This window comes from Thunnus albacares, chromosome 17 (assembly GCF_914725855.1).
Source record: "Thunnus albacares chromosome 17, fThuAlb1.1, whole genome shotgun sequence".
Taxonomy (NCBI): domain Eukaryota; kingdom Metazoa; phylum Chordata; class Actinopteri; order Scombriformes; family Scombridae; genus Thunnus; species Thunnus albacares.
Window position 1 is genome coordinate 9,193,943 of NC_058122.1, and position 23,793 is coordinate 9,217,735.

At 38.9% G+C, this 23,793-nt stretch overlaps 2 protein-coding genes across 3 annotated transcripts in view; one reads left to right on the forward strand and one right to left on the reverse strand.

Moving 5' to 3' along the window:
- Window positions 1-187: 187 nt before the first annotated feature.
- On the reverse strand, window positions 188-5,058 carry ccdc97 (coiled-coil domain containing 97). Its single transcript, XM_044330171.1, has 7 exons — window positions 4,637-5,058; window positions 3,704-3,868; window positions 2,956-3,115; window positions 1,799-1,887; window positions 1,478-1,670; window positions 1,161-1,284; window positions 188-449 (listed from the first exon to the last, which is right to left on the reverse strand). The coding sequence occupies exons 1-7, from the start codon at window positions 4,790-4,792 to the stop codon at window positions 332-334; spliced, it is 1,005 nt and encodes a 334-aa protein (XP_044186106.1). The 5' UTR covers window positions 4,793-5,058; the 3' UTR covers window positions 188-331.
- A 1,188-nt stretch (window positions 5,059-6,246) lies between these two features.
- Window positions 6,247-23,793, forward strand: part of LOC122967698 (myocardin-related transcription factor B-like) — a 40,108-nt gene continuing 22,561 nt past the window's right edge. The window contains exons 1-2 of one of the 2 annotated variants that reach the window (XM_044332474.1): window positions 6,247-6,503; window positions 11,177-11,346. In XM_044332474.1, the coding sequence (XP_044188409.1) occupies window positions 11,208-11,346 (139 nt within the window). In that variant the 5' untranslated portion in view covers window positions 6,247-6,503; window positions 11,177-11,207. Of the gene's footprint in view, window positions 6,504-11,176; window positions 11,347-18,164; window positions 18,773-23,793 lie in introns of those variants that run through there. The other variant, XM_044332475.1, reaches the window with a different exon arrangement.

Here is a 23,793-nt window from a genome sequence, read left to right on the forward strand (position 1 = left end):
CTTGGTACATCTCATAAAAATGAACATTTCAAATGATGAAGCTGATTCACTTCCTCAGTACACAGTATTTTCTGTGTACTGCTGTTGAATTTCTGAGGTTTTGAGCTACATTGTGTCATTTTATTATATAAGGCAGAATAAAGAGGCTGTTCAGTTTCTCTGAGTTTGGAAAAAGATTGTAGTCATACAAATTGCAAAACAATGTTTATTACCAGCTGTTAAGCATTCAGGTGTAACATAAAAAAGAAAACACAACCTTATTTTGTACATTTGTATTCACAGTTCACTCAGATCAGAGACTGTAAAACAGTTGTTACTGTTAGTACAGCTACTATTCTGTCATGTTTTCTTCCTCTTCTTCTTCCTCATCGTCTTCATCAAAGTATTTTTCCTCTGCATCTCTACTGACTATGTCCAAGTTGTCGTAGTCGGGGTTCTCATCCACTTCACTATAAAAGACACACACACACACAATTTACACAAAAGCAATGTTAAATTTTCTCAAAGCAGCTTATCAAAAGGTTTGGTGACATCTGTTTGTGCAAACACAGGATCCTGGTGTATATTGTTGGTCATACACGTCATTTATCTCACAGTGAACTAAAATTTGAAGCCCCAAGTAAAACCAGCAAAAGTATAAACCAGAGCATATGATTTTTTCCCCCAAATTTCAATTGAAGACTTTGCCAGTAACTATTTGAAGATAACTTTAACACTATCATTAGTTCACTAGTAGTTAGCTAGGATGTTGCTGCTTTACTACAGCTATAAATGAAGCTACTGTACATGGTGACATTACACCATCTGAAAAAACAGGCTTTTATTTGTATTTAAAAGCTCTTTAATATATAAATTCAACACCAAAATCATGTTTATTGTAACAAGAATAACATTTCCAACGAGGCTGCTCACTCAGTGGTAATTTACTGATGTTGCCAAATATTTTTATGTTGCATTTTTCATAAAATATGGAAGAAATCCCAAATATCTCAATCAGGCTTCAGAAGATAAATATTTTTGTAGTGATACTTAGGGGGAATGGTTTTATCTGCCAGAGCCAGATCTAAACTGTCTTGTACCCTGACCAATGTCTGCTGAACTCTAATGCAGCCTTTACCCAGACTGAATGCCCAGTCAGTGTCAGTGGTGGTGTGGCTGACCTGTAGTTGAAATCTTTGTCTTTGCCATCAAGGAAGCGTTGGTGCATCTGACTGATGAACTCCTCCCTGAGCAGAGCCTTCTCCTCAGAGGTCGGCTCCCACGCCTTCTCCTGGACTCCGTTATCTGCAGTGGGAACACAGAGAGAAACATGCTGATGAACAGAGCAGAGAGAGAAGCAGTGAGAGTAAAACAGCCACTTTTCTTCTTTGTCTCTCCACCTGAGCAACACAGAAAATAAATCCACAAGCACACTGTTTTCACACTCATGTATATTTGGTGTTTTGTGCATTTCCTGTCTTATATCTTATAACTTCACCTTCATCTTCCTCATCCTCCTCCTCTTCCTGTGCACCATCCTCTCTCTCCTGCTCCTCCTGCAGGCGATTCTGGATGAGACGCTCCTGGTAGGAGTTGAGGAGGAGGTGGGCGAGCCCTCCTGTGCTTCCCCCGGGTGCTCCTGGTCCCCCCTGTGCACCGTCCAACATGGCCTCCTGGGAGCGCTCTAGCACCTGAAACACGAATGAAATCATTCAGAAATGGAGTTTAAAACCATCTAAACTCAGCTGTAAGTTATGAATGGAATCAAATGCAAATCCTTTGTGTATGACAACACTGGCACTGCATGTTCTCTTCTCACCTCCTCATCAGTCAGGTACTGGCCAATATACTGTTCATACAGCAGCGGCTCCCTCATCCGCATCTGTTCCTCACTGAAATACTGACCCTCTAGGAAAGGAGGTGGCGCAAAAGAACAGAGATGACAAGGTGAGCAGAAAAAAACAACATGCAATTCATGTATTTCATCAGGTATAGAGTACATACTACAGGACCACCAGTGATTGGTGTGGTGATGAACTGACTTACACAGGCAAAGGTCTTGAGTCAACACTTCACTGCAGCCACATTCAAATGACTTGTTCAAAAACTAAACAGCAAAACTTACTTCTTATTTCTTTGGTGGAAGCAGTGGGTAAATTTTGACTGTCCCCTTGCTGTTGAGACTTTTAAATTTTGTTTTTTTTAATGCTTTGAGCGACATAAACAAAATTCCATTCACCTTTATTTTACTGTAATGTCAGGAGATATGTACCTATATAAATATATATATATAAATATATATATATATATATATATATATATATATATATATATATATATATATATATATATATACATATATATATATATATATATATATACATATATATATATATATATATATATATATATATATATATATATATATATACACATATATATATATATATATATATATATATATATATACAGATGGATGACAAATTAAAGGAAAAAGCTGTACAGGTCTGACTGCTTGACCCCTATAGTGAGGGGATCTGGTGGCTCTGTTATGCTGTGGGGGGCATTTTACTGGCATGATTTGGGTCCACTTTTCCTCTTAGAGGGAAGGGTCACTGCAAATCAATACAGAGTTGTCCTGAGTGATCACCTTTATCCTATGATGAAACATTTCTATCCTGATAGGAGTGGTCTCTTCCACGATGACAATGCCTCCATCCATAGGGCACAAGGGGTCACTGAATGGTTTGATGGGTATAAAAATGATGTGAATCATATGCTATGGCCTTCACAGTCACCAGATCTCAACCCAACTGAACACTTATGGGAGATTTTGGACCAATGTGTTAGACAGCGCTCTCCACCGCCATCATCAAAACACCAAATGAGGGAATATCTCTTTGAAGAATGGTGTTCATCCCTCCAGAAGAGCTCCCCATCTGTATTTTTGACACTGTTGAAAATCAAAGCCCCTACCCTTCTCCAGGGCCCTGAGGGCAGCGTAGCGCTGGTTTCGGACCCTGGTCCTGTTGGTGCATCCTGCAGCTCGTCTCTGTATCACTTTGCTGTAGTGCTGGGTGCGTGGGTCTGAGCTGACGTGGGTAAATGCTGACAGATGCTGAGGCTTCAGGCAGGCCTGGAAATGGGGGAAGAGTAGATAACACAAAAAAAAACAAGTTAACACAGTAACCTTTTTTTGAAACACATATGTTGTTAGCATGTTAAATCCCTTTGCCAAATGATGTAGTAATTCTTACATGTCAGGTTGACTGTGGTGCTGCACTTATATTAAGTATTTTCTAAAACCAACACAGTCGGAAAGACTTTCTTAAGACTTACTGAACCCAGTAACTGTCATTATAGCTCTCTCCACCTGCTGAATGCAACAAGTTACAACGTATTCTAGGAAGGTTATTAAAAATCCAAGCAACCGTTTAACAGGCGAGCATGAAGCCAAGTCCTATAAGAACGTTTTTTAAGTGTATTTTGAAGAACCAGTCCCAGTTCCCAGTCATCTGGGAATCTCTGATAGAGTCAGATAGGGCAGCACATACGCTTCACTGTACATAACACCTCTGATGCATTAAACTTCACTGCCTATTCATACTTAGCAATACACAAGTATCCAAAGGTGGTTGTTTTATACTTTTAATTTAATAATTGTACCAGCCTTTATAATAAGGATGTGTGGGACACATTCACACATAGAGCTGTGTACACATACATGGTACCTCTCCAGGAACACCAGTGGTCTGCTCCTGAATTGATGTAGTAGCTCCTCTCTGCACTCCTTTGGGGTCAGTTCAGCTTCTCCTATCTGCTGGCTCTTCACTAGGCTTCCGCTCAGCACTATGGCCTCTAACATGGCATTTACACAACCGGACACAGCCTGGCTCATGAAAGACAACCAGAAACACATTTAGTGTAAAGCAGAATGATGACATTGACAGAGCACAGTGGGCAGGTATTTGCATTATACATCCAGGGCACATACCTGTAATAAAATGTGCTATATAAATACAGGGTCTCTGCAGGCTTCACCAAGTTAAATTTAAGACTTTTAAGGACATTTTAATAACACATAGAATGCAATTTAATACTTTCACAGTCAAAGTATGAATGATATCAATACAAACCATTAGCAATGATAAGAGCTACAATTATTTACCAAGCGCAATGTGAAAAAAAGTTAATTTATTTAAATTAGTTTCACATTTTTGTCATTACTTTCTGGCAGTATATAACAATCATTCCCAATAATACGACCAATTACTCATTAATCATGACCTGGATGTGGATAAGCAGCAAAAAAAACAATGGATGAATGGATGGATAGGTTAACCAATTAAAAATGATTCATATGAATTAATAAGCAATTCAGTTAAAGTAATAGGCCTGGAACAATAGAGTTGGGGATTTTCCAGCAAGGTTTTGCCAAGATCACATAAAAAACATATTATAACTAACATAAAAAAAAACATTGAAGTCCTCTGTGAACGAAATTTAAGGCTTTTAAATACCTTCTAAGGCCTTTTTTTTAAGAGGAAAACTAAATCCATGCTTTGTAAGACTTTTCAAGACCTGCAGATACCCTGAAATAAAACTGTCTTAACGTTACATAAAATAGTGTATATGGAGCTCATGCTGGTGGTCTCACCTGAGTGTCTTGGAGCTGCCCAGTGTCTGCGGGACTGTCTAACCGGCATCTCCGGGACTGGGACTGTGTCACCGGTTCCTCTGGTAATCTGCTCTGGTCATCCCTCTCATACAAACTCGGCTGTGTTTTAACGGGAGTTTCGATCTCACCCCACATAGTGAACTATACAACTTGTTAACGTGTGTCCAGTAGCTCTCAATAGGAAGCTGCGCTTAATTAACGATAAGCTAGCTAGCGTTTACGTCTGTTGCCTGTTACTGTACTGAATATGTATCATGGACCCTCTATTTAATATGGACATTATCACATGTAAAATGCACCAAATTACAGGTTAACACACATTTTAGTTACACCTTACATTTGTTTTGGGGCGTGTTTGGCCGCCATATTGGTCCGTCAGTATTATCGACCACCTCCTCTGCGACGGAAAGATTGGTTCCCCCTCAGTCAACGAGGCGCCGAATTTTGTCGACCTCTGGTGGTAGCTTTTTGGGCATCGAAATAAGTGGGATGTCATTTTTTAAACTCTATGTGTGTGTTATATGATACATTAATTAAGACAGTGTTACTTCAAAGATTTGACTGCAGTCAGCTTTTATGAACTCAGATGATCTTTGAGCAGAAAAGAGCAAAAAAATTCAATGTGGTGTTTATACTGTGGTAGTTAATTCTGCACATACATAGGGCTACCAATAAAAATATATAATCAATAAAATTCCAAACACACAAGATGCCATTACCTTTAGTTTTTTGTGCCAATGATTTATGACATCACTAGCCACACTAAATTACACATAAGCCCTCTCTACTCTACCACTGCTTTAAGTCCCCTTCCACTCAAAAAAATGTTTTTCCTCTCGTCCCTTCAGTTGGATGTTTGAGATTCACTGTGCAGAATGATGAGTTTGACACTAGAAGACTGTTTACACATTCATCTGCTGAAAATGGAAAGTGTCTCTGAGCTCACTGAAAATCTAAGTTAAAGGGGGCGTACGAGCAATATTTGTGACATTACAATCAGTTTTGAAGCTAATCCTGGTCCAGTATTGAACTTACACAAGTGTGATGTGGAAACTTGACGCCTCAAGTGCCAGTGACAATGGACTTTTCAGTGAAGTAGGAGACATCTTGTGTCCAGCAATTCAATTTTTGAAAATGAATATATTTACATATTCATAGATTCTGGATTATTAATGAGGGAGAAGGAGTAGATGTAATTCTGAGAATTTCTAACCAGGTAATTTATCTTTTTTTTGTGGAAAAAACGTATTGGACACAAATAACTATTAAAAGCAGTATATTTCTATGTCTTTTCACATAAATTGCAGGTGAACCTGGTTAGAGACAGTGATTGGAACACTTTTTTATCACCTGTGGAGTCAACTGCAGTCAAATATTTATTTTACTTTGGTTATTTTCCTCGAACTCCACGGTCTCCTTATCAGCTCAGATAAATAATGAGCAACCAGTGAATATGCTAATATGTTTTAAAGTAACTATCAAAGTAATTATACAGGTGCAGTTATCTCAGGACAGGTGAGCCACTGTTAAGCCAAGCAGCGCTGCAGCAGGGAGGAGCCTGTCCACAGAAATAAATATGCTCTTACACACAGAGACACGATATCTTCCTTTCCAAACACTTGCAGGTGGTATTCTCAAACTGTACTCCGATTGGGTCGACAGAAACTGTCGTATTTTGAAAGCTGTAACAGGAAATTATATTTTTCTCATCCTGGATGACTTCACAATGTGTATCGCATTAACCTGTCGATCTCCCGGACTATGAAAGCTCTGTTCGTCTTTTGGTTGTATTCGTTTGAGATGGATAATAATATGGGCGCCAAACAGGAACAAAAATAGTACCGAGGTAAGTATTTACAGCAGAGCTTCCAGCTGGCCTGACTGCACTAGTGTAGCATGCTCCTTCTGTGTGCCGACTACACTGCTGACAAGTAGACTATCAGCTGACTGTCACTAATTAAGAAGATTGTGTCCCATATACAAAAACATTTTACTGCCATTTATGCAGAAGTGGGTTTGCGGGGTTCTCAAACTTTTTCTCGTCAAGGACTAACACAAATTAGACCTAGGATCCCCATTTGATAAGATTTTGTCCCATCTGATTAGAAATTTGCTTTTAGATGTTTTATTACAGAAAGTGTATGAAACTCATGACCGAAATAGTCATACATTCTGTAATTGGGTTACTTATGTATGGAATTATAGTGAAAATAAATTATTTCTCTTTTTATTGACAACCCCGTGGAACCCCTTTAATGATCCCCAGACCCCACTTTGAGAACCACTGTTTTAGAGAACCTGCAGTTAACACCTTAGGTTGACTACTCCAAGTGAAATACTGAAAAAATAAATCTATATCTACTGTATCTATAAGTTATCTGTGGGATTAATTTAGTTTTTTAAATTTTTATTTTTTTGAAGAAAAACCTTTGAAAATAATTTGAGTTTTATTCAGTTTATCAGTTATAGTTTTTGTGTAATTTTAGTCAAGAAAAACTGAAGAACTTTGTAAATATGGTTTTCAGTATGAAGCTCTGGCTGTAGTTTTGAGTTTAGCCAATCTCTCAGTCTCTATCATGTTTACCTGTCCACCTACTTTTAACACTAGATCTTCTAAAAGCATTTCAAACACAGTATAGAACATATACAGCTGAACTGTTTTATTTTCAACTGCCCTTAAACATTAAGTATGGAGGGGGGTGGGTGAGCCGCTTTGGTTTAGGAGTCTCACTTGGTGGGTGTGGACTATCCTTCCTTTTCCTCTTCAAACTGAGGAAGTGGCAGATTCTTTTCCACCTTGAGCTCCTCTTTTTTTTCCTTTGGATTATCTCCTCAGTGATTTCCTCCTCTACCAGCAGCTCAACGGCCTGTAAAGCGACGAGGGCCTTGTCCTCTTGCTCCTTCCGCTTTTCTTTGAGCTTGGCAGTTTCTTCCTGGAGGGCCTGGCTTGCCTCTTTCTCAGCCTGGAGCTGAGTGACAAGCTCGAGGTTGGTGGAGGTCTGTCCATCAAGTCTTATTTTCAGGTCTTTTATCTGCTGCTCCATCATTTCACAGAGGGGCCACCTCAAAGCCCTCAGCTTATGGATCAGCTCCTGGTCCTCGCTCACTGTGTCAGCATGAGACTTCAACTCTGCCTCAAGCTCTTCCTGATGGGTGGCTCTCTCTTTTTCTCTGAAGCTGATCAGTGAGCTTTAGTCTCTCGGCCCTCCTGGAGCTTGGTGGTTAAATGCTCCACCTGTTGCCTCAGAGACTTATTTTCTTTGGTCTCTGTCTCCAGCTTGGTGGAGAGCTCAGTAGCCTTTTCCTCCTGACATGAACCTACATCACCTTGACCTGTATATCAAAGCCTCATTCTCTATCTCGCAGTCGCTCAGCTGCCTGGCCAACTCATCAGGGGTCCAGTAAAGAATACATTGACATTTTGAGAAATACACTTAATTGCTGATTTCATTGTCTTGCCCTGAAGACAGTTAGCTTAGCACTAAAACTGAAAACAGGGGGAAACAGCTAGCTTGGCTCTGTTAAAAGGTAAAAAAGTCCCCCTCACAGTAACGCCAGTGCTGTACTGCAAGTACAGTTGCAGTTTTATGGGGGGCAGCAGCTTCAGTCTTTGCCATAGGTGTGTAATCGCAACCAGAAGTGTATTTTTATGCTTGAAGTCAATTTTCTTCTGTTTTACACTTGTTACAGTGGTTGTGTGTTTAGCTCTGAGCGCTGCCAAAACATGGGTGACCTTCACTCCATACTGTGCCTGAACACATCCTGTGTAGGCACAGACTGAGGACTGAAGGTGTCGCTGCTACTTTTGCTATGGGACTAGGAACGGACTTAGCAAATGGGCAGTTACTGGTCGAACCACAGTGGGCCAAATGTCTCTCCTGGAAGGCATTGATAGTGTTGCACTTGTTCACATGAACAGTGACACAAATAGTTGTGTCAAGAATGAAAAAAGAGGGCTGGAGAAGTTCATACCCAGTTCCTTTCTCACCTCCACACAGCTGACCAATCACAGTGTGAAAAAGGTATGCATGTCAGATGTCGGCTTTGGAAAGTTACAGGAATGATCTGAAACAGTTTCCCTAATCCGTTTTCGGAAAAGTGTTGTAGGAGGGAGTTTCTGAAATGATTCAACCATCTGAGAAACAGTTCTGATGGAGTATATGCCAGCCTTAAACTACTCCGGATAGGCAAAGAAAGGATTTTTTGTTACCTGGTGATAGTCCTCAGGAACACTTAAATGCACAATACTTCCTACTCATTGTTTTAATGATTTTGGAGTTTTTTCAGAAACAGAGCCACTACTTATGGGCCAGACTATCAGGCAGGCAGAAGTGCTTGTGAACCAAGAAGAGCGAGAGCAGAGTAGAGGAAGAGGAGGACCAGTAGACTTAAGTGTACCCAGGAGAGAAATTAAGGCCTCAAATCAGTTGCCATGTCAGCAGTCATAACGATAAACCTGTTTGGGGCTGCTTCAGGAAGGGAAAATTTGATTTATTTGTTTTAGTTTCCAAACTTTGTGGTTGTGCCTGCAGACATTAACTGAAGGTCAGTGTTTTCCGAAATCATTGGAAAAGGTCATAAAAATGACAAAAATAACCCTTACCATTACAACGTATCAATGCTGTTACACAATAACAGAGAGATTATATTCAGTGATATTGTGTAATGCTTGTACTGTCAGTAGCAGGGAGATGGAGCTGTGATTTCAAATGAAATATGGTTATGTCCTTACAATGGAAACATTGACAGTTCAGTCTTGACAGATCAGTGCTGGAAAAAGAGTATTTCAGAATGAGTCAGCCACGAGTCATAAACATGAAAACAGAACTGACATAGTAGGTGTTAAGTTACTAGACATTATTGTTGTTATTATTACAATGATCTGTAATTGTACATACAAATCAGACACAGGAATATCAAAACCAAACCCTGCTCATAGGCTAACAGTGGAAGACTGCAAAGGATAGTTCCCCACGTGTACAACAGACTGCAAATGTCAGGCAGTACTTTATTTAACAAAAGACACGTGATCCTTTTACTTTAGATGTAATGACAGAAGAGGGGTTGGGGGTGGTAGATAAATAAGAAAGTTGAGCTTTATACCTTGATATAATAAGAGAAACAACAAGACTATTGTTTATGATATTTGGGTTGTATCCTCCCTGCCATTGTTCCTTCTGCCTTTGTTTCGAAGAGAAGGAAGTAGGGTATGGGGCAGCGATTTGGTTGATGGTCTTTACATATATGTTGTTTATTGAAGGTATTTATGCAAATATTACATTAATACATATGTCAAAATGAATGATTTTTTGATGTTCTCATCTTACACATAGCATTTTATATGGCACTAATTCAAGAGCGGGGTCAGTCTTTTAATTATGTGGTGCATTCAGTAGTAAATCCTAGTGGGACATAGACATGCATGAACTCAGATACTCTAGCAAAAATAGTTGTAAAGTAAAGTGTAAAAATATTTTAGGGAAGTGTGGAGTGGAAAAGCCTCAGGTACGTTATTTAATTCAATTATCATTATTTAGTAACCTTGTCGGTAAATTTACTGGAGTAGAGCTGTACTCAGTATTGTCTAATACATGATGCTTAGTATTTAGAAATGTAAATGCGGTATTGAAACATATCAAGTAAAAGCGACTAATTGTTGTTAAAATATAATTTAAACATAATGGCCTCTAAGACTTTTTCAAGAAGAAATTTGTGTTTTCGGCATTTCTAAACATATAAAATATCTGTGGTAACTGTCAGTTTCATTGTTATACTTTATTATGATCATATCCATATCCACATCCCCATTCTCTTCTTAATCGTGTGTGTATCTGTGTATTTGGTAATACAACAGAGGACACTTCCCCTGAGTAGCTGATTATGTAATGTGTTGCCATTCAGATTGTTGTGGCTTTGTTTTTTTAACACAGCAGCTCATTGGCTGCACCGTTCCAACAACTCTCCCTGTTTATGGGGCGTTGCCATAACAACAACGTGGTGGACCATTGTCGGTGTTAAGGACACCAGAGTGTCCATTACCTCTGTTATGTCTTCACTGTTAACTACAGGCTCGTATAACTAGGAATGAGTCATTCAGACAGAGAGAGAGAGTGCGATGGAGGGACAGATCTGTGTATGTGTTAGAGCTGTGGTAATAGGAGGGCATGGAGAGGATAGATACAGAAAGAGCTGCAGATTGAGGGAGCCAGGACTACATGGAGAATAGTAAGCAAATGCTATGGGTTACAAGTAGCAGAGTTTTTGTCAGTGTTCGTGGTAGATTTGGCCCTGAAACACAGATTTGCACCACTGGTAAGATTTGATGAATGATAATGCTTCAATTACTGGAGACATACAAACAGCATGGGAGATCTGATGTTCCTAATTTACCACTGTATACTCATGTCATATGTAATTGCTGAACCTTTTGATTTGAGAAAAGACCTGAGAACCCTAAACAAGATGAGGTGTGACAATTGGTCCTCAATCGTCCCTGTGTTTATTTCCTCACTTTTCAAGGTCTGTCTACGAGCCTAACTCCCTTGTAGCCATGGAGACGAAGTCTGGAGAGAGACCAGATGCAGATGTCTCCATCCCCAGCCCTCAGAGTGAAGCTGTGACCAATGAGCTGCAAGAGTTGTCCCTGCATCCTATCCCCAACCTGCTGCCAATCAGAGAGAGGAAAAATGGTGAGTGCCATTTTGTGCACAAGAACAAAATATAAATGCTTTTACTTAATCAAATACAACATGGCCCAGTTATCATGTACAAGAATGTACTAAGATACTTGGATGAAGCATCCAAATAAAACCACATTAGGGTCTCATTTGATTGAATTTGTCTGTTGAGCATGACTGTGGGCTTTTTTCTTTGTATTTCAGGAAACTCAAATGAGTAACTTGTCAAGCAAATGTTCCTAGAGGGAGAGAGGGTGTGTCAGGGTTTTTTCCAGTATCTGTAGAGCTGCAAGCTGAGGGAGTTTACATTTCAGACATACTAGGTCCCTCTTCGCATTACCTCATTGTAAACAACTCACACATTCAGATGTGAGCTTGACTACACACACACACAGCCTTGAACCATGGAGAGAAAAAAGTTATATACACACACCATATTTCAGTGAAGTGCACTTGTTGAAATGATGGTGAAACGATAAAGTACTCGACCCAAACACTAAGGCTTATGTGTGAGTTTGTGTGGTAGTATATATACAACACTTAATAGTTGAGGTTCTTAAAGGTACACTTCACTGTTTCCTAAACTTTGCCGCACATTCAGGGGCAGTGTTCAGCCTAAATGGCTTGCAACCAACTGCAACTAAGTCCCTCACTATTTTCTTCTATTGCAAACAGTAGTGCAAATACATTGCCAGTGTTTATGACTGTGTGGGGCTTTAAATTTCTTTAAAGTCTCAATGTGTAGGATTTGAAAAAACTACTGTATGACTTAGAGACAGCAATGCATACCACCACCTAACTAATCAACACATACTGTATATTGCAACATCACATGCACTGTCTGCGTGCACATTTGTCTGGCATGATTGCTGTAACTCAACACAAATGATAGCATCCTAAAATAACAGCCATGGTTCTTTTTCACAGTTGAAATGTAGACTCCTCTAGCTGGAGGCATTTAGCTGATGTCTTGCTGGATTTGATAATGCAGTAGTATGTTGTGCATATTTGAATGTTTTTTGGTAACATTTAATATTATCCAACATTGGCATTAATTATGACAAATTGTGTGTGTATATGTGTAGAAGTATCTTTCTATTTGCAGAACATAAATGATCCTTTCACATGGAGACTCGTCAAATGAGTTTCTTAGTGTCCTGAAGCCTGTATTATCAGGTTTTATTTTTTGAATGTAAATGAGTAAAATGAAAGAGCTTTAGTGATATTTATAGCACTATTTTGTTTTTCTTTCAGTGGTGCATAAGCATTTGACCAATTCAAGTAAACTCTAGAGCAGAAATGAAGATCGATAGAGAAGATGTGTTTTGGGGTTTTTTTTGCTTGTTTTTTGTTTCAGGAGTACAATAAGAATATACAATATGAGCTACAGTGAGTACACAGTTGACGCAGTAATCTGAAACATCTGGGAAAGTTACCAAATGTGTAAAACAGGAAAACACTGTGAAGCCCTCCTTTTTAAAAATGGTGCATGTGCCCACCTTCTGGCCAAAACAAGTACTACAACCAGCATTTCTGTAACACTGAAACAATTGTGAATCCATGGTGTCTGGTTTAGCGGTTTATGAACAGGATACAATCTGATGGACCATCAGTTAAGCCCCCCTAAAATCCCATTAATCAGCCCTGAATAACTTTATGTGAGTTTGGCAGTGTGTGTGTGTGTGTGTGTGTGTGTGTTTGTGAGAGAGAGAGAGAGAGAGAGAGAGAGAGAGTGAGAGAGTGTAATGGGACCCTATTTGTGAGGAACCTTAGCCCCACTGTGCACAGATAAAGAAGTTCTGGATATAGCGATGTGACCAGCTGGTCCTGCTATTTAAACCAGTGGGATAGAGTACAGAGGTTAAGAGGAAAGAGAGATGTAATGTCAGAGGAGGGGTTGGGGGTGGGGGGATATAAAGTGAAGAAAAGGTATTGGCTGAGGAAGCTGGGGGGGCAGTATGAAAGAACAAAATGAAATCTAAGGTCAAAGGAAGAGTTCAATATGAAATTAGGTTGAGGTTTGTGGGAAAAACAGAACAGTTATCACCTACATAAAAGTTTGAGCTCCATTTACAACTCAGTAATTTTATTGCCCCGAAAAACACATGGATTATGCTTCACCCAATATAGAAATTTGACGCATCTTTTGGAGCTGTCAAAATGTGATCTCATTATTTTTAATAGTTTGAAGGAAAACTGAGATGGACCTTATTTATTCTGTCTCTGCTTTTCATATAGACTTCAGTTTGACTGACATGTGGATCAATAGTTAATAACTATTGTATATTTTCAATTTGGGCTGAATTATTCCTTGGTGGCCTGCTTGAAAAAAAAATAAACGGAGGAGGAAGATAAATTTTAGATATACTGACATTAAGTGGAGGGTGGGGAATAGAGTGGGCTGAAAAATGGGTATCTTTGAGTCAACAGCTGATTTCATCAGTTGCATCATCCCAGTTGGGGAAAGATGCAGAACAAAAGCAGCATACAGTGGACAAAGAGAGGCAGTCTACATGCTCCCAAATGTTTAAAGGGGCAAGGTTTGACTTTGAAATATACAGTGTGCCTCTCCTGTTAAAAGTTAATGGACCATCTGATTTGATAATTTTGCACAAAGCAGTAAGAACGCCTTCCCCCCCACATAAAATATTAGACATCTCAGTACATCTCAAGATTACAAAGTACAATAACTTTCATAGGCAGATAATAGAGTCTTTATGTGGAGAGCAGAAATAAGAACAGCAGTAATATGATTGTTGGACATTTCATTGTAATTACATGCATGACAACTCCACCAGGGGGAGGAGGAGTTGGGATTGGAGTTAATTTGACACTTGTTTACAGCTTTGTCTTGTCTTAGGAAGAGTAAAGGTGAGGAAACTGTAGATGAGGTGGACATGTCTTCCTAGGAATTAATAACAGTGGGAAATATAAAAATAATGGCGTTTATAGTCAGAATTTATTTACTACTGTGATGTTAATAGATTAGAATTAATTTTAAATTCTCATCCATTGAACAATTTATCTCTAAAACAATATAAAATCCATGACACAGCTTTTCATGACCAGTGTTCCTATGAGAACCCTTAATATTAGAGTTACAAAATAATAAATCCATGGCTTCATAACAGATAACTTGTTTGTACATCCAGTAGTAGTAACTTGATGTCTGGAAGATGGGATAACTATTCCTCTGTATACTGCAATCTCAGAGCCATGCCTTAATTTAACTCAACTTAAAGAGGGTCGTTGGGGTTATGTATATAGTACTGAGTCAGGTTTTTAATGAACGCACATTGAAACATCAGTTTACATGCAGCCACTGCTTTTGGCAATGACTTTTGACCTCTAATCTCATCATTTTCCTCTTGACATAACAGCAAATCATTTTTTAAGATCCATGGGCTACCTCCTCAGAGATGATGGTGAGACATTGATGAAAACATAGCCAGACATGCTGTAATGCTAAGAGGTCAAACACAAGGGTCCAGCAGTGTCTTGACAGAAAACACATTTAATTATTTATACATTTAAACTGTTTTCATAGATTATGCATTGTACAAGGTTCATCACTAAAAGTAGTGTCTGGTCTTTGAGGTTTCTTTATATCAAGGGTTTTGTGGACATTTTGTTATTATGGTCCACTGCTTTGGTCCAGGCTGAAATATCTGGATGGTTGCAATGACATGAAATTTGGTACAGAAATTCATGCCCCTCTCAGAATGAATTGTAATAACTTTTGAAATCCTCAGACTTTTCATCTAGTGTTATCATCAGGTCAAAATTTCACTTTGTCGAATACTAAAAATATGAAAACATTAAAACCTGCAAAGCTAATGACATTCCCGTGAGCCTCAGCTGTACTTGGTGTTTATTGCTAATTAGGAAATGTTAGCATGCTAAAACTATTGCAACTATCATTGTGAACATGGTAAAAACGACACCTAAATATAAACACTAAATATCAGCATCTTAGCGTTGTAATTCTGAGCATGTTGACATCCTGATGTTAGCATATAGCTAGAATAACAGCTTTCATGGCTGCTGACTGTTTCCAGTCAGTATCTGTGCTAAAATGTTAAAAATGTACAAAGTGTACTCAGTTTCCTTGATTTGGATTGGATTTAGATGAATGACTGGGTAAATCTTGACTTGGGTGACACCGAATTAATTTTCGAGCTTGAAGGTTCACTCTCGACCTTGAGAACAAGATCGCATTAGCTTTTATAATAGCTTTTAGCCACATCCCATGGTCCTTACCAGCAAATAGAGCCTGCTCAGCTGTTTTGGTCACACACTATATAGCAATTATAGAGATGTTCAAGTAATTGTACAGATATAAAATCCCCCTTTTACCTCCATAAGCACTCCCACCAGAAAACAGATGGACTATCTAATACATAGCTTTTAACAGTGGTGGAAACTTCACCTCTCCAAACCACTACTCTGAGATCTCTTTCTGTTTATTAATAAACACTGTTTAATTTAACATCTGCCTCTACTGATAGACCAACCTCAAGCTCTGTGTGTGGGAGAGAGAGAGATTTACGGCCCAATTGGAGCCCTTAGCAATTTGTTGGCTTTTCTCTCAGTATTTATAACTGATATGAGAACACACTGTTATTCAGTAGACACACTTTATAGAGACTTTAGTAGACTTAGATTAAAACAAAGATGAAACATTTTTAGATACAGTTTACTCTTGCTTTTACATGAATTATTGAGGCACATCAGTGTGCACAGAGTTAAACACATTGTCACACATACTGAGACTAAACAACCGCACACACCTACACACACACACACACACACACACACAGACACACACAGCAAAGCAGGATTATCCCTCCCAGCGTTTTGGTTGGGGTCTTATCTGAAGTAATGGCGGATCAGAGTCCTGATTCGTTTTCCCCTCTCTTGTCAGACTGAGGAGTTCATTGCCTGGGGACGCTACATCTTGCATATTAACACCCTTAGTAACAAAACTGCACACACAGACACATCATCCTGTATATTTAACATGTGCACGCAGATACACAGAACATCATGCTTGACATAGCTCAACAAAACAGTCCTTTATGCCTACTGTCTGTAATAGTGACAAATGTAAAAACGGTGTGCTTATTTTATCTTTGTTTTTGAATCTCTGCCGTCTCTATATATTTTTTTCATCGACGTAATGTGAACATGACAAGCCCCATTGGTTCATTATAATGCTAACTGACAGATGAGGAAAGGGTGCTTTGTTTTTTCACCTTGAAAGGGCCCTCTCTTATCTTTTAATGTCACATCATATTATATGATGTCACTTGGGACAGGGCCTTAATAATGGAGATGAATGAAACTGTCAATGGAAGTGAACAGGTGCTTTATATGGACTTGCAGGCAGGGAGAGATGAAGGCAATCAAAAAGGGTAGAGATAGAGACAATTTATAGGCAAGCAGAGAGGTAGCCTACACTTTATTGACTTGCAAAAAGACAACAGATCAGCTGGTAGTTGGCCTATACTTCTTATACTTTTTTGTTTTTTCAACGAGAAACTACTTCGGCTAAACGTTGAAACCAGTGCAGAAGTTACTTGCAGTCTTTCTAATTTTTGCTACATAATAGACAGACAGAACACGCGACCAAATTATCTCAACTGATTATCTTTGGAAGAATCTATCAACTTTTCTTCATAATCCTATTTTAAAAAAATACAATAACCAAAAATCAACACAAAGTGTAGTATTGAATGGAAATATTACAGAATATAAATGCTAAAAAATGGCATCACATATCAATTTATAAGCTTCGGCATTGATACTATACCATATTAGTGGGTCAGTGTGTGCTATTTTCCTTTTATCTTTATAGCATGAGCTATGTTTCACAAGATCAAGAACCTATGCTTAAAACAATAACCCCTATTCACTGTGGATTTGGTTGATAATATTATATTATCTGATAGACCGTATATTATATTATTTGATAATATTATATTATCAACCAATTATAAATGTAAAATGAAAGAGTAAGCCTAAAAGCAGATGTTAAAAAGATGTCTGCTGTGATACTCCACATGTTTGGTTCAGTTTTCTCTATACTTTCATTTTTGTGCCAATTTGGAACGTCAACCTTAGCGCCTTGATTACAAAATCTGTTGCATCACAGCTGACTGTTCTCTTTGTCATCAGACTACAATAGGTTTGGTTGAGCACGATTGACTTATCTGTGGTCCTTGTCATTATTTACCCTCCGAAGAGCGCATGACTAGATAAATGTGAGCAGCCTGCCCTCAGTTCATTCTTATGCTAAGCTTGTCATGCATGCGTAGCTGCTGTCTATCAAATGTCAACATCTCTGTACATCCACAAAACTGTGCCTTTTGGGATAGTTTCCTGTTGTTTGCTTGACAGAGGGTCAAGATCTGTGTTTCAAATGATCTCACAGTGTTTGGTGTTGCTCAAGTTGTAAACATGGTTAGCAGGAAAAGAAAAACACAAATGTCAGACAGGTAGGCTGAAAAACAAAAAAAAGTGAAAGCAGAAAGGAAAGACGGTGGGCATGCCGAGTGGCAGCAGGTGTTTTACTGTTTGTGTGTGTAATGATTTTAAGTCTGAGGGTTTGACGGCAGAGAGGTGCTCACACAGGTGCATATCACTGACACCACACTGAGCTCAGATCAGAAGTGCTAAGTGAGAGGAATTTGGTGAGGAGGAAAGGGACTCTGCTTGTGCGCTCGTGTGCGCCTGTCTGTGTCTGTCAACGGCTGAATGACTGAGTACAGCAACAGCTGTGACAGACTGCCTGATCACGGATTCACCGACATTTGACACACACATGAACACACACGCGTCTTAGTTAGTCCTGTGGCTGCAGCAAATACAGTAGAAGCTCTTCTAAAGCTGTGAATTAGCTCTGATAGCTTTGTATTTAGATGTTCTTTTTAATTTTATTTCTATGATACATTTGTAGAGGAGCCTGACAAGTTTTTTATTGAATCTAATCAAGGAGTTTTTGAAAAGAAGTGCCTGTTTTGATGGTCTTTAATTCCAGAAAATTTACAGAGCACTTCCTCTCATATGTTTCTTTGCTTTGCAAAATAATTTTCCTTCATTTCACTTACAACGACTGTATCCATTGGATTACATATCCAAAGGATTACATTGCTCTGTGTCATGGATGTACAGACTTGTGACCTTGCAACGGCTGCGTAAAACCAACACCTGGACCAAGCTGTAGCCAACCTCCTGCTTCTTTTTCTCATTGTTACTCTTTTGTGGATGTCCCATTCAGAATAATTTCCTAGTTGGATCGCACTCACCATGCTGGAGCACCTGCCTTTTGTCCGCATTGACCCTGTCACTTTCAGGCCTCAGCCAATCAGCGGCAACATGGATGAGAGAGCCATACGGTTTGAGTTAGAGCGGCAGGCCTGTCAGAGTCTCAGACAAGGTGGGATACCTGTTGTGTGTCAATGCTTCCAACATTCCAACATTTATATTATGTAATACTTTTAAAAGGTTGTGACTTGTTGGTTTAATGCTTCAAATTCATTCCACTAAATTTGGAACAAAAATGCAGTAATTGGCCAAAGTTTACACTTGTGCAACATTTGCAGGCTTCTGTCAATTAAAAAAAAACAAAAAAACAGTATATTACAAGCTGTGGGAAACCCTTTTAAGTGTATAGGCCTCCCTCCTCTGGGCTGAGGTGTAAAGTGGATCAAATATTGTACAGGTGGCTGGGTTACAGTTGGGTCTCAGCCAGCCTGGGCACAGCACACTAATGCTTTGAGCACATGAACCCAGCAACCTGTTGACTGTAATGGCATGGGCCTTGGACCAAAGTAGCTGGACAGAGAGCAGTTTGGACTGATTTAGGAAAGGTCAAACTCTGTGAAGTCCAAGAGACTTCCAGAGAAGTCTAAATTGTATTGACATGGGTTGAACTAACCTCTAAAAATAAGATTTCAAGAGAATTAAGATTTTTAAAAACTTACATTACACCTGAAACTCTATAGCTTGTGGCTTTGTTTAGATTTAAGTTCCAGCTTTTTGTAACAGATTTTGATTTCTATGTGACTAGGGCTTTATAAAAGCATATTTTTACAGAGACATTATTGTGTAACATGAGATAACTTGGCATAGTGACTGTATTTTAACCATGATGAAGTGAGACAATAATGAACATGAGTCTCATTTTCTCTCCTATCTTCCCCAAGAGATTGCTCTCCTCCGTCTTTAGTCCATCTGTATTTGTGTGTGTGTGTGTGTGTGTGTGTGTGTGTGTGTGTGTGTGTGTGTATTGGTAATTTACAGTAATGTCACTTTTAATTCAGTTGGCTCTCCAGAGGGATTGCGCTCCTAGTGATTACAACATGGACACAAATAGAAAACTGAGTGGCAGTGAAAAGAGGGGAGAGAGAGGAGGACCACAGGTTAGGGGCAGGAAGAGAGCACAAAATAGTTTTGTTCTACTGGCAAAAACTGCAGTGTAAAAACAGGCATAAAAGGAATAATGATGGTAAATTTTACTCATACAACATCTAAAATGGGATCATAGAGAAATAAAGCAGGTATTAACATATTCCAATCAACATAAATGTCTAAACCAATCAGAAAAAATCCATTGAAACAGTTTTTTGAAAGATGACACTGATATCATCAGGCTTGGCTCATGTTTCTCTCAGAAGAGGAGAGGATGGTAAATAAACAAGAAAAACGTCATCCATTGAGACATGTAGATGGGACAAAAAAGTCTGTGATGAAGAATGGAGAGTTGAAGATTGAAAACATATTGTAGAGTAAAATCCCTGCATGTTTCGAAGGCAGACAGTACAAGCCTCAAGCAATAGACCAGTGCTTTCTTCAACCCCCCAGGAATGCTGGCGAATAACACATAAGTGAGATTTCCAAATTTCTCACTGATCAGACAATCTAAACAACATCCTGCAAACCGAAAAGATCATATAAGGAACCCCCCATGTCCCGCATGGTCACTAAACCACACCACTGACCCAAATCACATTTCATCCTTCAAGCTACAAGAGCCAGCAAGATGGAAAGACCAATTCACACCCCATTGTGAATTAATTGTACCACTTGGGTAAATGACCCCCACCACTGGCGATTATAACTCATCTCTAAGAGCCAGTCACCCACAGAGACGAGCTGCCACCAACTTTAATCCCACTGTGGACTCTGATTTTCAGGACTTGAATAACCGACCCAAGAACTGATCACTGGGCAAACCAGCAAGAGCCTCAAACAGCTTGCAAGTCATCACCATCAACAACAAGGAGAATTTGCTGCACAACATGTCGTGCCCCAGTGACATACACACACTCACAGACATTTACCAGAACAATCCACACCAAACATGTGGACACACACACATGAACTCTAAAATGTAGACTTGTCTAAGGACAATTAATATTGTATGTTGATATGTGTGTATATCATATGTGTGTTGTCATCTGCTTTAGTTAGACTTTAATTCCACTGCCTTTAAGCCAAGACATGTACCACTAACATAATTCCATCATCCTTGATAACACTAACATCTTGTTTAGTACCATTCTGCTTGTTTCACTCTCAGAATGCTAAAGCTACTATCAGAAATACTATCAAAAAATGTAGGAAACATGCAATTGTTAAATTGCAAATACTTTGATTAAAAGAATAACCACATTCAGGAATTGTACCTGCCTGTCTCTTATCTGAGACTCCAGGCTGGCTGCTGGTTTTTCTTGCTGTTTTTGTCTTGCTTTTGTCTTTGTCTTCTTGCTTTCTTCCATGTCGGTAGAAAGCTTGCATTTTGCTAGTCTGAAGATGTGATTCAGAACAATAGGAGGTGAAACTTCAGAATCTTGAGTCATGAGTTAAGGATCAAAACAAGGAAAGTCTGAACAAGGAGCTCTCTTCTAATGGAAACTTTTCAAATCTGGACTGGCCAACTTACTCATCATTACAAGATCCAGACTCCAGCTTCTCACCTCAGCGCATTGAACTCCATTCTCCAAAAGAAGCCACTCCAGGGAGCATGCAAGTATTTCTGTAAAACCTCCACCAATTCGCTTAAACCCTGGTGCTTTTATAATTTGTAACTTCAACTGGTAATTCAGAACTTAGCCGTTGTACCGTTGATTTGACTGGCTGCTTCTCAGGTAACAGTCATTTCATCAGGTCTCTACACAACTACACAATAGATAACTCTGCATCATTCGTTTCAATTATTCACTAGCCATAGCTTTGTGTACCAGTTTCCCCTTTCCCTTCTGTGTCTTATTTGTACAATGTTATAATGTTTAGTACCTGTAGCTGCAGTATTAGTAATAAATGGGTATGTAACCTAAGTGGACTTATTGGTGTTTCCTTGTGCTTGCATTTCAGTCACTTAACCTTAAAAGTGGCCCACAAGGAGCACTCTTTCCTTATTATTATACCTACTCTAATATGAGTTATGTTGCTGGATGAATAATTTCATGTTGGAGTTGTGCACAATAATAACTCATAATTCCCCTATAAAATCATAAAGCTACTTGAGTGCACAAATTCCTACAATATTGATCACAATAACATGAAGATCAATTAGGTCAACCTAGTGGCCTAGGGGTTAAGGTGCCGACCATGATCGCAATGTCACTGGTTCATGTGTGGCAGGGATGTTACAGGGGCTAAACTAAACATAATAAACTTAAAGTTGAAGTAATTAACCATCAGTGCAAACCCTGGTGCAGTAGGTGTGTCATGTTAAGTTGTATAGCAGTTAGCCTAGTTTGTCAACCCCATACTGAATACTGCACTGTATATGTCCATCATATCACTGTTTGTTAGTTTCCAACTTATGTCAAGGTTACTTTTATTGCCTCTTGTAAGATTTGATTAACAAAATTGTTGTATAAAAGACAGACGAGTCTCAAGAAAAACACTTAGAGTAAGTAAAAGCGCACTTACAAACAGTAACCTGAAACAAAATAATCATATTATTTAGAAAAAAAACCTATTCATGGTTAAAATGACAAGAATTCTAAAATATATGCACAAACAAAAGAAAGAAAAAAGTAAGTAAAAAAGTTATGTAATTATGACTTGTTTGCCCTCGTGTACAGGCTGTCCAAGAATCCTCTTAAATGTAGCTCTAATGTCATGTGTAGTGTGTGTGATGATTGAATTGCTCTTCGTCTGCATTAAACTGTTATTTAAGTGATGGTACACATGCTGTTATGTAGTGGCATTTGAGCAATGAGCACACTTTCCCAGAATAGGTTCTGTATCAGCACATTGCATCACTTGCTTGTCAACTCTTGGCACAAATCATCTGCCTTGAAAAGAAGTGTTTTGTGTGTGTGTGTGTGTGTGTGTGTGTGACTGTGAGTGCAGAGCGTGCGTGGGCATGTCTTATGATAGTGTATGCGTATTCACACTATGCAGCTGTAAGTGTAGGTATCAAACCATGTGTGTTTATTTGTGCACGTTTAATATGTACTCATATGTATGTTTGTCTGCAAATATTATGCATGCTTGTAATGAGTATTTGCGTTAGTGTTTGTTTTGTTAGTCTGCCCGTGTTTGCCTGCAGGAGCCAGTTAAATCTTTCCTGCTGCCAAGGGGAGAAACTGCACCATCCTGCGTCAGCCACATCCTCGTCACAGAAATCAAAGGAATATGAATGTTTTTTTATCTCAGGCTACTGTAGGACACACAGAAAGACTGTCTGCAGAGAGCCCGCTCTCATTATTATTAACTTGAGGGACAGAAAATGTACTGTAGAAGAAAAAACAGTAATTATAAAAATGAGAATATAGAGTTTAGTGCGTATGTAGACTTCAGATAAGCGAAAAAGGGTAACAACAGGGGCAGATGCATGAGAAAGATGACTGCTTTCATTTCCTGCCAGTGTTTTTTGAGTGCAAATTCAAGGGCATAACAAAGGGAGCAATGAATGACAGCGCTCACTTGTTTTTAGTTGATGTGAAGAGAGACTAACAGAAAAAAAAAACAGTCATGGTTTGGTAGACCAGGGATAACATCTCTGAAAATGGACCAGAGACAGGTTGAAAAAAAGTAGATAGAGGTTGAAGAGGAGAAGTTTTAGATTCAAGCAGGATCTGGGCAAACTAAATGAGGCAAATCCAAATTTTGTTCAGTCCCACACACAGTGCATGCTGCATTCATAGTATGATCACTTTAATGTGATTTCAACACCCTTACTCACTGGGCAGTCATCCTTAATACGTAGAATACATGAACACAGGCTACATAGCTTGAGCTGTTAATACCTGAAATGTTTGCAACCATATTTTCAATATGTTAGATCATATATTGTGAAAGCACTGCTCATAGTTTATTAATTATGCTATTCAGTATGTGCTGTATGCGTTTCCTAACAAAAATGTAGCGTTAGTATCCTATTGTGAGCATTTCTTTTTTACAAACTTTTAAAAAATATATCAGGAGTCATGTGTGTTCTTC